General features: G+C 52.2%; 1 protein-coding gene across 2 annotated transcripts in view; it reads left to right on the top strand.

Annotated features, from left to right (window-relative positions):
- fnip1 (folliculin interacting protein 1) overlaps positions 1 to 15,370 on the top strand; it is a 35,851-nt gene that overhangs the window by 5,424 nt on the left and 15,057 nt on the right. Inside the window, exons 2-7 of one of the 2 annotated variants that reach the window (XM_035433479.1) lie at positions 8,988 to 9,117; positions 12,018 to 12,152; positions 12,713 to 12,813; positions 13,107 to 13,181; positions 13,657 to 13,748; positions 14,597 to 14,680. In XM_035433479.1, the coding sequence (XP_035289370.1) occupies positions 8,988 to 9,117; positions 12,018 to 12,152; positions 12,713 to 12,813; positions 13,107 to 13,181; positions 13,657 to 13,748; positions 14,597 to 14,680 (617 nt within the window). The remainder of the gene's footprint in view (positions 1 to 8,987; positions 9,118 to 12,017; positions 12,153 to 12,712; positions 12,814 to 13,106; positions 13,182 to 13,656; positions 13,749 to 14,596; positions 14,681 to 15,370) is intronic. The other variant, XM_035433480.1, reaches the window with a different exon arrangement.

Raw genomic sequence — 15,370 nt, 5'->3', positions numbered from 1 at the left:
CAGCACACCTGTACACATCGCACAGCACACCTGTACCTGTCCCACAGCACACCTGTACACGTCCCACAGCACACCTGTACCTGTCCCACAGCACACCTGTACACATCCCACAGCACACCTGTACCTGTCCCACAGCACACCTGTACACATCCCACTGCACACCTGTACCTGTCCCACAGCACACCTGTACGTGACCCACTGCAAACCTGTACACATCCCACTGCACACATGTACACGTCTCACAGCACACCTGTACACATCCCATAGCACACCTGTACACGTCCCACAGCACACCTGTACACATCCCATAGCACACCTGTACACGTCCCACTGCACACCTGTACGTGACCCACAGCACACCTGTACCTGTCCCACAGCACACCTGTACCTGTCCCACAGCACACCTGTACCTGTCCCACTGCACACCTGTACACATCCCACAGCACACCTGTACACATCCCACTGCACACCTGTACCTGTCCCACAGCACACCTGTACGTGACCCACTGCAAACCTGTACACATCCCACTGCACACATGTACACGTCTCACAGCACACCTGTACACATCCCATAGCACACCTGTACACGTCCCACAGCACACCTGTACACATCCCATAGCACACCTGTACACGTCCCACTGCACACCTGTACGTGACCCACAGCACACCTGTACCTGTCCCACAGCACACCTGTACCTGTCCCACAGCACACCTGTACCTGTCCCACTGCACACCTGTACACATCCCACAGCACACCTGTACACATCCCACTGCACACCTGTACCTGTCCCACAGCACACCTGTACCTGTCCCACTGCACACCTGTACACATCCCACAGCACACCTGTACACATCCCACTGCACACCTGTACCTGTCCCACAGCACACCTGTACACGTCCCTCAGCACACCTGTACCTGTCCCACAGCACACCTGTACATGTCCCACAGCACACCTGTACGTGACCCACTGCACACCTGTACACGTCCTATAGCACACCTGTACGTGACCCACTGCACACCTGTACCTGTCCCACAGCACACAGGTGTGTCAGTGTACCGGCTCTAAAATCCTGCTTGCTCTTGCCTTCAGAAGTAACAGAGTGTCGGCGCTTGATATATGTAAACATTTGCAAAATCAATATTTGGGTTTTAATCATTAACGCAGATATGCGTACGGGGTCAGGTTCAGATCCTCCACTATATCCAGCATGCTCTTTTCTGTCTGCAGAGAGGGCTTTGTAAGTTGTGAAGTCTGCCTGTGGGCCCGTGGCTTTTGTGTTGTGAAAGTGTGCGCACACGCGCTACATAATACCTGGACATTCATTTTTAAACACATTCAGTGTGAAGCACTGTGTGCTGTTTATTAGCCTTGTGCTACACACATCCTTCGGAACACACTGGTGTTCGGTTTGTACCTTGTACGTTGTGTTCTATGGCGTTTCCTTTAATGCAGACGGAAGGGTTATGTTTTCTTAGTTCCCAGCAGCCAGTGGCTTAGGACGTTTACACATCTTATTGACGCAAGATGCCTTTGAGTATGAGCTGTGCTTCACACACTCTTTTAGTAATTAGTTCTCGTGAACTCCATTGTTATGACTGCTTAACTGCACGCACGTTGGGTGTAGTCCTTTGTTCTTTCACGCTCACATGACGATGCCATAATCGTAAAGACCACAATGCACTGCTTCCTGTTGTGCCCTGTTGTCATTAGTGTTGCTGTGTGGCTATAGAAACTGCTGGGGCAGCGTAGGAGTGGTTTATTAGGCCGACAGCTGTTGATGCCGAGGTTCATGCATTGTAATGTTAGCGGCGCGACGCAGTCTTGTTTCCATAGTCATCCCGTACCAGCAGAACGCCGCGCGCGTTATCTCTTCCTGCGGCAGATAGCGAGAGATCTTGTGACCCAGCCGCATGCACAGACGGCGTGTTTGACTTGCCTTGTTTGAGCGACTTATCAGTTCGCGGGAGTGAAGGCCTGTGTGCTAAAATCGAGAATGTCACATGATCGCCTCTCGCCTGAGACGAGAGAGAGAGACAGGGGAGAGCAAAGAAAGAAAAAAAAACCTCCTCCCAATTTGTAATTATAAAAGGGCAATCTTGTTTGAGATTCCTGTTAGCCAGTGGAAGGCAGGTTGGAGCATGTCACACGCAGAAAGTCTCTCCTCTGGGGTAGCGGGTGCTCAGCCATCACTGCTATGCGGTCTCTGGAGCTAGCCACAGGCTAGCTGGGTCAGAACAGCGCTCGTTCTGTGCGTCCAGTAACAGGGGGTTGTGTTTCTACTTGCTCTCTTTCTCTCTCTCTCTCTCTCTAGGTCAGTCTCTCTCTCCTCTCAGTATCTCTCTCTCTCTCTCTCTCTCTCTCTCTCTCTAGGTCAGTCTCTCTCTCCTCTGAGTATCTCTCTCTCTCTCTCTCTCTCTCTCTCTGTGGTCTGTGACTCACGCAGTCCCTCCTGGGCTGGTCAGGTCACACGGCTCGCTGTCTGAACCGGGCGAATCGGGGGGGGGGGGGGGGATGTGTCGATGTGATGTCATGTGTCCGCTCTCGACGGATCATGTGAGGATGGAATGCTGAAGTGACTGCCTGAAACTATGGAAACGGCCCAGGCGGGGAATGCGGCGTTGTGTTTGTGTACATGACTCCCTGACTCACTCACTCAGCTCTACGGCGGGTCGAGCTGGTGCACTCTGCCGGTCGGGGTGGGGGGGGGGGGGGGCGGCTGATGATTTCGGATGAGTGGATTCGGGCCGATAAGGAGGAGGAGATGACCAGCGGGGTCGGAGTTTGCGTTTGCTGCTCGGTGTCAGGCTGTAGTTTGCGTTTGCTGCTCGGTGTCAGGCTGTAGTTTGCTGCTCGGTGTCAGGCTGTAGTTTGCTGCTCGTGTCAGGCTGTAGTTTGCTGCTCGGTGTCAGGCTGTGGTTTGCGTTTGCTGCTCGGTGTCAGGCTGTAGTGTGCGTTTGCTGCTCGGTGTCAGGCTGTAGTGTGCGTTTGCTGCTCGGTGTCAGACTGTAGTTTGCTGCTCGTGTCAGGCTGTAGTTTGCTGCTCGGTGTCAGACTGTAGTTTGCTGCTCGGTGTCAGGCTGTAGTTTGCTGCTCGTGTCAGGCTGTAGTTTGCGTTCGCTGCTCGTGTCAGGCTGTAGTTTGCGTTCGCTGCTCGTGTCAGGCTGCAGTTTGCGTTTGCTGCTCGGTGTCAGGCTGTAGTTTGCTGCTCGTGTCAGGCTGTAGTTTGCGTTTGCTGCTCGTGTCAGGCTGTAGTTTGCTGCTCTGTGTCAGGCTGTAGTTTGCGTTTGCTGCTCGTGTCAGGCTGTAGTTTGCTGCTCGTGTCAGGCTGTAGTTTGCGTTTGCTGCTCCGTGTCAGGCTGTAGTTCGCGTTTGCTGCTCGTGTCAGGCTGTAGTTTGCTGCTCAGTGTCAGGCTGTAGTTTGCGTTTGCTGCTCGTGTCAGGCTGTAGTTTGCTGCTCTGTGTCAGGCTGTAGTTTGCGTTTGCTGCTCGTGTCAGGCTGTAGTTTGCTGCTCGTGTCAGGCTGTAGTTTGCGTTTGCTGCTCGTGTCAGGCTGTAGTTTGCGTTTGCTGCTCGTGTCAGGCTGTAGTTTGCGTTTGCTGCTCGGTGTCAGGCTGCAGTTCGCGTTTGCTGCTCGGTGTCAGGCTGTAGTTTGCGTTTGCTGCTCGTGTCAGGCTGTAGTTTGCTGCTCTGTGTCAGGCTGTAGTTTGCTGCTCTGTGTCAGGCTGTAGTTTGCGTTTGCTGCTCGGTGTCAGGCTGTAGTTTGCGCTGGTGGCTCGTGTAAATATTTGTTGTGTTATCTGACTGAAAGCACAAGCTCCTGCACTTCGCCGCTGACCTCGGGCTCGTAATCGAAAGCGTGGCGACCCTCGGAGTGTGAAGCACAGGGCTGCGAAAGAAACCCCCAGAGGTTTCAGGTGTTGACGAGTCTCGGGGGAAAGACGAGCCGCGTGAATATGGCCTCCCGGTTCGGTCTGTATGCTCCACATACGCGGCACAGCTACACCGCCATCTTGCAGAGAGTGTCCTATCGCTGAAACTCCCAGCCTGACTCATAATGTGGCGATATCTGGCGTTTGTGTGTTCATGCTGTAGGGAAAGTCACACACCGTAGGTTCAGCTTTGTCTAGCTGTGTGCGGTTATGGACTGACATCCTGTGTACTCAGTCATTTATGGTCAGTAATTATGAATCACGACTCTGCTGGTTTACTGAATCCCTCTGTGATCCGCTCAGACACGCGCGGTTTTTAAGAGGAAACTCATTCATGGGCTGCAGACGCTTGACATAATGAGGAGAGCAGACCAGAACAGATTTAGTGAGGGGGGGTTGGGAGGGGGTGGGGGGGGGGGGGGGGTTAGTCACATGAGTGTGGGGGGGGGGGGGGGGGGGGGGGCAGGGGGGGGGCAGGACAGGAGGGTTACTCACTCTGAGGGCCTGGCAGGACGCCTCACTCCCTCCCCCAGCCCAAAAATAATAAAATAATAAACTAGCGCATATGCCTCCCAGGGTCCTCTTTGAATTTCAGGAGCAAGGGGTTCTCTAGTTTCTCTCGCTCTCTCTTTCTCTTTCTGTCTCTCTTTCTCTCTTTATCTCCCTTTCTCTCTATCTCTCTGTCTCTCTTTCACTATCTGTGGATGTGTGCGCGCATGTATGTGCGTGAGAGAGAATGTGTGTGTATTTATGTGTGTGCGTGCGTATGTGTGAGAGTGTGTGTGCGTGCGTGTGTGCGTGCGTGGGTATGTGTGAGAGTGTGTGTGTGTGCATGTGTGTGTGTATGTGTGCATATGTGTGTGAGAGTGTGTCTGCATGTGTGTGTGTGTGTGTGTGTGTGTGTGTGTGTGTGCATGTGCGTGTGTATGTGTGCGTATGTGTGAGAGTGTGTCTGCATGTGTGTGTTTGTGTGTGTGTGCATGTGCGTGCGTGCGTGCGTGTGTGTGTGTTTTGTACGTGTGAATGTGCGTGTGCGTGTGTTTTGTACGTGTGAATGTGCGTGCGTGCGTGCGTGTGCGTGTGTTTTGTACGTGTGAATGTGTGTGCGTGCACTTGTGTGTGTGTTTGCAGACGTGCACAGGAGCGGAGAGGGCTGAGGAGTGGTGAGCTGGTCCAGGTGTCAGTTTTCGCCCTGAGGAAAGCGTGATCAGACTATTCTGGCTCCCAGAGACCCGACACGGTTTCCTTTTCAGACGTGAATTGGATGGCAGGGCCCACTCCCGCTGCCCAGAGGCTGTCGCCCTGAAAAAAACAGGGTTCTGACATCCACAAACAGGCAACAGCACACCCATACTGGTGCCTGAGAAACCACAGAGGCAGCCACACCCCCACCCCCACCCCCAACCCAGGGCTCTGTCCGGAGTGGTCAGGGGCGGTGGATGTGGGGTGGAGCGGGGGCTGGTTGGAGAAGTGGGTGGGGGCTAGGTGGGGTGCTGGGTGTGGGGCGGGGGGGGGGGGGGGGGGTTGGGGCTGGGTGGGGGTTGGCTCGGTTAGCGTAGGGCTGGGCGTAGTGGCGGTGGTGGCGGTGGTGGGGGAGGTTATGGGTCACGCCCCCCCCCCCCCCCCCCCCAGACGGCCCTCCCTGTCACTTTCCCCGTTTGGGCAGGGCCGAGCTTCCACCCCGCGGCTGCCCAGGGGGGACCCTCTTTTGTCCAGACAGCCCCAGGTCACCTGACTGACTGCCTTGTGTTGTTGTGTGAATTCATTTGGGCGCTATTCTTAGCCAGCGCCAGCGAGAGGGCCGGCAGGCCGGGGAGAGCGGGCACAGACTGGCAGCCTGCTGCGATGCCAAGGTACCGGGCCGCGTTTGGGCAAGCTTGTCGCTCGCGCCGTACTGCTGTCCCTTTCTGGGGTACACTTTTTTTTAAAAAAGATCGCTCTTTGCTTCGGTTGCTTCTTTATAGCAAACGGGACAGCTGTCAGTGCGTAGAATGTGCGTGAGAACTGGATTAATTTTACTGAGGGTGGTGTAGGGTGCGAGTCTCGCTGGGCATGGGTGGTCAGGTTGCTGTGTGGCTCTCTGTGATGTGTAATGTGATAAGGCAACCGTGCAGCTTTGGGATTCGGCGTGCCATTCGTTGTTCTGCAGAACTACTCTCAGAACTGTTTTTTAACGGAAACATTTTTTTTGTTGTCCTGCGCGGTTGATTTTGTGGTGTTACGTCATTGAGATGCCACTGTGTGTGGCGAGATTTTAACTAGCTTTGTCCAGCCCTCTGAAGAGCTGTGCGCTTTTTGCAGAAGTGCAGAGTGCGTTTGTCCTCAGAGTGTTGGGCATTGTTTTTCAGCCTGGCTCCCGCCGATTGGACACCTCACGCTGACAGCAAACTGGCGTTGTTTTGCTGCACACACACACACACACTCAGCACTGATTGTTGCACACACACACAGACACACACACTCTGTCCTGTTTGTTGCACACACACACACACACACTTGACGATGTTTGTGTTGCACACACACACAGTCGGCGCTGATTGTTGCACACGCACACGGACACACACACATACACACACTCTGTGATGTTTGTTGCACACACTCTGGATGTGTCCATTTCCTTCCCTCCGCCTCTTACCAACTATCGGTCGTTGGTTTTGTGTTCTGCTTTGGGAGGCAGATGAGTTCAGTTCTTGTGTCGGTAAAGCAGTGTAGCAGAGTTGAGATCAGCTGTTGGGTGAGTAACGCACTGTAGCACAGTCAGATGAGTTAAGCGCTTGTGTGAGTAACACACAGTATAACAGAGTCAGATGAGTTGAGCGCTTGTGTGAGTAACACACAGTATAGCAGAGTCAGATGAGTTAAGCGCTTGTGTGAGTAACACACAGTATAGCAGGGTCAGATTGCACCCGGGGAGCTCACGATTTGCCTTCGCTTTTCACACACTGCTGACTGAAATGTCTGGGCAGGCCCAAGTCCAGATGTAGCCCAGTACACACACTCTTTTCTCGTTTTTTCACCGCACTACAGGCACCCATTTTGTTTTGGGGCGGGGGGTTGGGTGCACAATACAATCTTTCATATTGCAAAAGGCCCGGTTCTCCTCCACAGCTAATTCCTTTTGGGCATTCTGCAAAAATGATGTCTTGGACCAGGTTGGGGGATGTGGGATAATCTCTGTTAAATGGTTCTGGCATTGTTGAAATTTGTGCTTGTGAGAGTTGCTAAACTCAACTTAGTCTGCACTTACAGCCAGTGGCGCTCCAAGTTGGCCTACATGACCCTCAGACATGTTGGTATGCACAGCCAGTCCACTCTACGCTGGGTCTGCTCATTTATTCAGAAGTGTAGCTTGAGAAGCGTACTGTTCTTAGCTTCACATTCTTTCCAGAGATGAACGTCTGTTAGCCGTGATTTCATTGGCCGATGGGGTGCGGGGTGTTTTGTAACAAGTGTGCCCATAGGATGTGTGATTGATGTCTTTCTGCCCTCGGAAAGAAAAGGTTATTATTGGCTCAGCCCAGGAATGCTGTCATCCCCAGGGCTTTATGCTGCTGTGTGCTTAGGGTGAGCTGCTGGGACGTCCACTGGACATCAGCTTACACAGAGCTCACTTTAACCCTTTAAGGGGCCAGATCACAAATCTGCGATTAGAATGTTACTAACTGAATACTCTAATGCTGATGTAACAATCAGCGGCAGTGTAGCACAGTGGGTAAGGAACTGGGCTTGTAACCGAAAGGTCGCAGGTTCGATTCCCGGGTAGGACACTGCCGTTGTACCTTTGAGCAAGGTACTTAACCAGAATTGCTTCAGTATAGCCTATATCCAGCTGTATAAATGGATACAATGTAAAATGCTATGTAAAAGTTGCGTAAGTCGCTCTGGATAAGAGCGTCTGCTAAATGCCTGTAATGTAATCTAACAATCACTACTGACCCAACATTCTAATGCTGATGTAACAATCACTACTGACCCAACATTCTAATGCTGATATAACAATCACTCCTTACCCAACAATATTGAGTACTGTATTACAGTATTTCTGCACCATAATTGGGTGAAAATATTGCCCCATTTTTGATGAAGCTACGTGCATCATTGTATTAAAAAATGGCGAATGTGTGGTTTGAATTTAAGAGGGAATTCCTCTGGCACGGAGTAGAGGACGGTGAGAGATTGTGCATGGAGGAATGGTCAGAGATGTTACTGATATGTTCGCTAACTGGTGGTTTTATCGTTGTAAAGGAAAGGTGCGTGACGTGCTGAAAACAGGGCTGCTGATAATTTTGACACCGAACTTCTTGGTAAAGAAAATAATTATTTGTTAAAAGCAGAACTTTTCCTCTGAACAACTGCATTAGTATAAAGAGCTTTTTTGAGCACAGCTCTTTACTTGTATTGTTTATTTTGTAGTTTTAAAAAAATCATTTTTCTAAAGGGTGCTGACTGTCCTGTCGGCCTGTCAGTGCCCTAATCTCCCCCCAATAAACACTTTCCTGAAAACTGTACCCTCAGACACCCCCCCCCCCCAATAAATCTCTTTATTAATAGACCTCTGCACATCAGCTCTAACCGCAGACACTGAAGAGGTCCCCTCCACTGGGAATACACCCGTCAGGCTTTCCTGTTGATCAGGCGGGGCTGGGGTGCCCGCTGATTGGGTTTGTTTCGTTGGGATGGCGGCGTGGCGCGGCACAGAAACCGGAGGGGCCGAGGGAAGGCTGCCAGGACAAATAAATAGCCTAAATAAAAAAACAACGGCACAAGCTGACAGCCTAGAAGCAGCTCATTAGGAAAGAGCCCTGGCTTTTCTGGAACTGGCCATCCGTTTAGGCTCACAAGGCTGCGTGGTTAGAGTGTTCTCAACTGAACGTTCTAATGCTGATGTCACAGTCACTGCTGGTGGCTGAAAGCAGTGGAGTTCTAGAACACTGACTTAGATTTAATCCCCATTTTGCGGTTTCATGACCGCAGGCTCGAAAAAAAGTATTATGGGTTATTTTGTTTGGTGCATCTTACTGACACAAATGTTTGTGTGTGTGTGTTTTCTCCTCAGTTGGACTTCTCCCGAGTTGGAGCCCAGCCAGATCAGGCTGATCGTGTACCAAGACTGTGAGCGACGGGGAAGAAATGTCCTGTTCGACTCAAACGCTAAAAAGAGAAGCGCGGAGGAAGGGCCCGCTTCGGTAAGAGCTGCTGTTAGCCTCCACAGTGCTAGCATGTGCGCAGCGAGCTGTTAGCATCCACAGTGCTAGCATGTGCGCAGCGAGCTGTTAGCCTCAACAGTGCTAGCATGTGTGCAGCGAGCTGTTAGCCTCCGCAGTGCTAGCATGTGCGCAGCAAGCTGTTAGCCTCCACAGTGCTAGCATGTGCGCAGCGAGCTGTTAGCCTCCACAGTGCTAGTATGTGGTGCGGCGAGCTGTTAGCCTTCACAGTGCTAGCATGTGCGCGGTGAACTGTTAGCCTCCACAGTGCTAGCATGTGTGCAGGGAGCTGTTAGCATCCACAGCGCTAGCATGTGCGCAGCGAGCTGTTAGCCTCCACAGCGCTAGTATGTGCACAGCGAGCTGTTAGCCTCCACAGTGCTAGCATGTGCACGGCAAGCTGTTAGCCTCCACAGTGCTAGCATGTGCGCAGCAAGCTGTTAGCCTCCACAGTGCTAGCATGTGCGCGACAATCTGTTAGCCTCCACAGTGCTAGCATGTGCGCGGTGAGCTGTTAGCCTTCACAGTGCTAGCATGTGTGCAGCGAGCTGTTAGCCTTCACAGTGCTAGCATGTGTGCAGCGAGCCATAATCCTCCCTGTTGGAAAAACAGGTAATGCCGTTTTAACCCCCTGCAGCTATATTAGAGGTTCTGACCGGTTTAGACTGGCGGTCTTATCTGCAGTAATAATAGAATCAGCTGACATGCGGTGTGTAAGCATTCTTTCTCATGCACATGACACACGTTGCTTTCTCACGTCCTCAGTCTGTTTGTCATCGTGCTGTCATGGGTTGTGCAGAGCAATGTGGGCTGACAGTAACTTCTCCCTGTAACTGCTCTCTTTCAACACACATTTCACTCTGCAGTGTCCTCAGTTAGAGATTTAAACCAAACCAAGCCTATGTAGCTTTATTGTGGTCCAAACTTTTGCTATTTACAACTTTTTTAGAGTAGTTTTTTGATTGTAAGTAGGCCTAATCATAAATAGCCCACTTCCTTCTTCTCATGAATGAGAATTTGATAATTTCCTGGTAAGAAAGGTCTTAGTTTCCTCTGGTGAGCGGTGCGTGCTTTGTGGTTAGGCCTCTGTTAGACTGGAGTGGAATGTTGAAGTAGAACTAAGATCAGGGGGGGATTGTGCGAGCCCTGAATCACATGACCCTTTTTGGCCAAGGATACTGTTTGTCCTGAGAGAGAAACGAGAGGCTGAAAGAGAGAGCATTCACACGACGTGTGTCTGTGTGTGTGCGTGTGTGTGTGTGTGAGGGAGGGAGGGAGGAGGGGAGAGAGGGAGGGAGGGGGAGAGAGAGCGAGAGGGAGAGCCAGCTCACGGGTTCCTGAGGAAGTCATATGACTGACGCTCACATGATTCGAGTGCTTTGTGTTCCCTGTCAGGGCGCGACCAGACGTTTGTTTGGTGTGAGCCTTCTCCAGCCCCACTGCAGCTTTCCACACCAGCATTCCTCTCAGCGCTCGTGTGCCTCTCCCACCACAGACACAATAAACACAGCCACCGCCACCCTGAGATTAAATCTCCTGGGTGTCCATTAAACCCTTTACTCTGACCCCAGTGAAACAATAGTATGCCAAGCATAACTGATAGAAACTTAAATTATACTTAAAGTATTCTTAAGTATAAAATGGCATACTTAAGGTATGCGCCGGCATGTGATTTTTTTTCACATGGGGAAACCGGGAAGTAATAATGTTCCTTTTATGACACAGACAAAGGCAGTCTCTGTTATTATCGTGAAATTATGATTCATGCAGAATGCATTTTCAGATGAATTCTTCAGCCCTCACGTGCCCTGGGCTAATGAAAATACGCGGGCGAGTTTGGTGACTGTGTATTTGTGGTGTCTCTGCCTCAGAGCTGTTTGTGTGAGACTCGGTCACAGTCACTGCATCTCTGGCGGGCTCTGCCGAAAAACTGGAGCGAGTTCACACCTGGAGACACACCTGTCACGCTGGTGCCACTGTCGCCCCACCCGTGCAACTCCGTGGAGTAAACATCACACTCCCAATGAAAAATGGCTGCTAACGTCGTCCTTAATTTGGTAACAGGCCATCTCAGATAACTTTTCCTTTGTCCTAGACTCTTTACTGGGGCCGTAAGCTCAAAACAGGAAGGGTCAGTCAAAGCACCGCCAAGCCCAGAAGCACTTGTGGAAATGAATTAGTGGTAGCATACTGCTGCTCGCGCTGTTATAGTGGCAGTGGAAATGCATTAGCGCTAGCGTACTGCGGCTCTGTTAGCACTAGGCGCTAGCGTACTGCGGCTCATGCTCTGTTAGCTCTAGGCGCTAGCGTACTGCGGCTCATGCTCTGTTAGCACTAGGCGCTAGCGTACTGCGGCTCTGTTAGCACTAGGCGCTAGCGTACTGCGGCTCATGCTCTGTTAGCTCTAGGCGCTAGCGTACTGCGGCTCATGCTCTGTTAGCTCTAGGCGCTAGCGTACTGCGGCTCATGCTCTGTTAGCTCTAGGCGCTAGCGTACTGCGGCTCATGCTCTGTTAGCGGTAGGTGCTAGCGTACTGCGGCTCATGCTCTGTTAGCTCTAGGCGCTAGCGTACTGCGGCTCATGCTCTGTTAGCTCTAGGCGCTAGCGTACTGCGGCTCATGCTCTGTTAGCGGTAGGTGCTAGCGTACTGCGGCTCATGCTCTGTTAACTCTAGGCGCTAGCGTACTGCGGCTCATGCTCTGTTAGCTCTAGGCACTAGGGTACTGCGGCTCATGCTCTGTTAGCGGTAGGTGCTAGCGTACTGCGGCTCATGCTCTGTTAGCTCTAGGCGCTAGTGTACTGCGGCTCATGCTCTGTTAGCTCTAGGTGCTAGCGTACGCTCTGTTGAAATGCAGGCGCTGACTGCACTCTTGTGTGTGCAGAAGCCCAGCGCTGAGGCACAGCCCCGGATGTTTGGGAAGTGCTGCAAGCTCAGGCCCACGAGCGGCAGCACCAGCTCCCTGGACAGCTGCTCCTCCTCCGCCTCCGAGCCACGAGAGCAGGGACCACGCTTCCCCGTGAGCAGCCCCGCCCGCCACATACACACACACATACACACTTACACACACACTTACTTACACACACACACATACACACACACACACACACATACACATACACACTTACATACACATGCACACTTACACACACACACTTACTTACACACGCGCACACATACACACACACACACACACACACACACACTTACATACACATGCACACATACACACACACACACATACATACACACACTTACACACACACACTTACACACACACACATACATACACACACTTACACACACACACATACACACACACACACACTTACATACACATGCACACATACACACACACACTTACATACACATGCACACATACACACACAGAGACACGCACACACACACACACACACACTTACACACGCACACACACCCACACACACGCGCACACACACACACACACATGCACTCATACACACACACACACACACACACAGAAACACATACAGAGACACACACACACACACACACACACTCAGTACCCTCTCTCTCTCTCTCTCTGTTGCTCCCGTGCAGAATTCTCGCAGCTCCTCAGATGCCAGTATGCTGGGGGAGATGATGTTTGGCTCGGTGGCCATGAGCTACAAGGGATCCACGCTGAAAATCCACCAGATACGGTGAGCAGGGACCTGCCCCTGAGTCCCCCTGAGTCCCCCTGAGTCCCCCTGAGTCCCCCTGAGTCCCCCTGAGTCCCCTTGAGAGCCCCTAAGTCCCCCTAAGTCCCCCTAAGTCCCCCTGAGTCCCCTTAAGGGCCCCTAAGTCCCCCTGAGGCCCCCTAGAGGTCCCCGGAGGCCCCTGAGGCCCCCTTTTGCCCACTGAGTCCTCCTGAGGGCCCTAGCTGTGCTGTGTGTTTGTGGGTGGGGCTACGATGCGGTGGGCGGAGCTTACTTAGCCCCGTCTGTGTCTGCAGGTCCCCCCCTCAGCTGATGCTCAGCAAAGTGTTCACCGCGCGGACGGGAAGCAGCGTTTACGGCAGCCTCAACACGTAAGTACTGCACACCCGGCGTCAGGGCCTGCTGCCCTGAACACCAATTATACCAATCATACCTCTGAACACTGACATCATCTATCTGAACACTGATCTTATCTCTCTGAACACTGCTCTCATACCTCTGAACACTGCTCTCATATCTCTGAACACTGATCTCCTCCCTCTGAACACTGCTCTCATATCTCTGAACACTGATCTCATACCTCTGAACACTGATCTCATACCTCTGAACACTGATCTCATACTGCTGAACACTGCTCTCATATTTCTGAACACTGCTCTCATATTTATGAGAACTGCTCTCATACCGCTGAACACTGCTCTCATATTTATGAACACTGCTCTCATATTTCTGAACACTGCTCTCACATTTATGAAAACTGCTCTCATACCGCTGAACACCGTGCTCAGGTCTAACGCTCAGCCGGCCCAACGTTAGGGCTTCACCTCGTCTCTTCCCCTTCGACAGATTGCAGGACAGCCTGGAGTTCATCAACCAGGACTCGAATTCTCTGCGCCCAGACCAGAACACGGGTGCCAACGGGTTCCTGGGGAACATAGGTAAAGCCTGCTCAGTGGACACCGGCAGCGTTAGAGTAACGAGACGGAGCGCAGCCAATCACAGTCCGCTATCGGGCGCTAGCATGGATACGCAGCCGGATCCGTGCTCTGCTTATGATCAGGACCAAACGTTCGATCGCTGGGGTTCAAAATGGCCGTAGTGTCTGTGAACATCGGTTCTGTGTATGGAAGTACGTTTGTTAAAATTTTATTTTGGAATTAGACCGTTTTTGTGTTAACGCGATTCATTTAAAGAAACTGAAATATTCTATATACAGATTGGTGTTGCTAGGATACGCTGGAATTGTTCTTCTTTCAGATCGATGGTGTTTAACGTGTTTTCGGTCACACCACTGTATGTTTGTGTTGACATACTGCCTGTGTGTCACCTGTTTGCGTGTCTTTGCTTTCTCCGTGTTCTAACATTCAGAGAAATCTGGTTCAAAACATTGGTAGCAGAGCTAAATTTCCTGGTTTTTAGTTGAAAGTGCATTGTTTTGTACAGTGGGCTCAACACCTGGGCCGACGTGTACCTTTGTTTTGAACTTTGCTCTCGTTTAATCCCTTTGGAAAATATATCTATAGTAATATTATAATAAGCATGGAGTTATTTATTTGGCACATGCGCCCACTTTGTGATCGCGCTAAGATGCGTTTTCCTAAGGGATTGCGACGCTCCTGACTCACTGAGGTGTGAAACCTGTGTGGCGTCCCTGTTGCTTCAGGACGTCCCTCCCTGTGGTCCTGCCCTGCCCGAGGTTCAGAAGTGCTTCACTAACCCCTGGTTCACGTCTGTCTGTTTGTTTTGTTTTGTTTGTTTTTCTTCCCCTTTCCGCTGTGACGCGCAGGATTGTCTCAGCTCTGCAGCCCCCGCCGGGCCTTCTCTGAGCAGGGCCCTCTCCGCCTCATCAAGAGCGCCTCTTTCTTTTCAGGTTTGCAGTGTGCTTAGTGTGCGCTTGCACGCGCGTGGGGGTGCGTGTGCACGCGTGTGTGGGGTGCGTGTGCACGCGCGTGGGGGTGCGTGCGCACGCGTGTGGGGGTGTGTGCGCATGCGTGTGGTGGCGCATGCATGCGTATTCATAAGTGTGGGATGTGTGCACGCGTGTGGTGGCGCATGCATGCGTATTCATAAGTGTGGGATGTGTGCACGCGTGTGGGGACGCGTGTGTGCATGATGTGTATGTGGGGGGTGTGCGAGGTGCGTTCGCATTTGTGTGTGGGGACGTGTGCATGCGCGCGCATTCTTGTGCATGTGTGTGCGCATGCGTGTGGGGGCGCGTGCGTTCTTGTGCATGTGTGTGCATGCACATGCATGCGTGTAGGGGCGTGTGCATGCATGGGGGGGCTTGTTCCTCATTCACTCACTCCAGCATGAGCAGCTCTGCACCTCCCTCTCCTCTTCCTCCTCCTCCTCCTCCTCCCCCCCACCTCCCTCAGTCTGCCCGGGACATGGACACCTCTCCCCTTGTTTTAGCGCGTGAGTGTGGTGGGGGGGTGGGGGGGTGGGGGGGTGGGGGGGGGGCGGCCATTTCCCCTAAAAATAGCTGCGGTTGTGGCCCGGCCGTCCCCAGGCTGGCGGAATGCCGCGGCCCAGTTACGCGGGGGAGGAATGTTCTAGAGCT

This window comes from Anguilla anguilla, chromosome 9 (genome assembly GCF_013347855.1).
Source record: "Anguilla anguilla isolate fAngAng1 chromosome 9, fAngAng1.pri, whole genome shotgun sequence".
NCBI classification, from domain to species: Eukaryota; Metazoa; Chordata; class Actinopteri; order Anguilliformes; family Anguillidae; genus Anguilla; species Anguilla anguilla.
The sequence above is the reverse complement of the archived record's forward strand: the minus strand, read 5'-3'. Positions and strand labels throughout refer to the sequence as shown.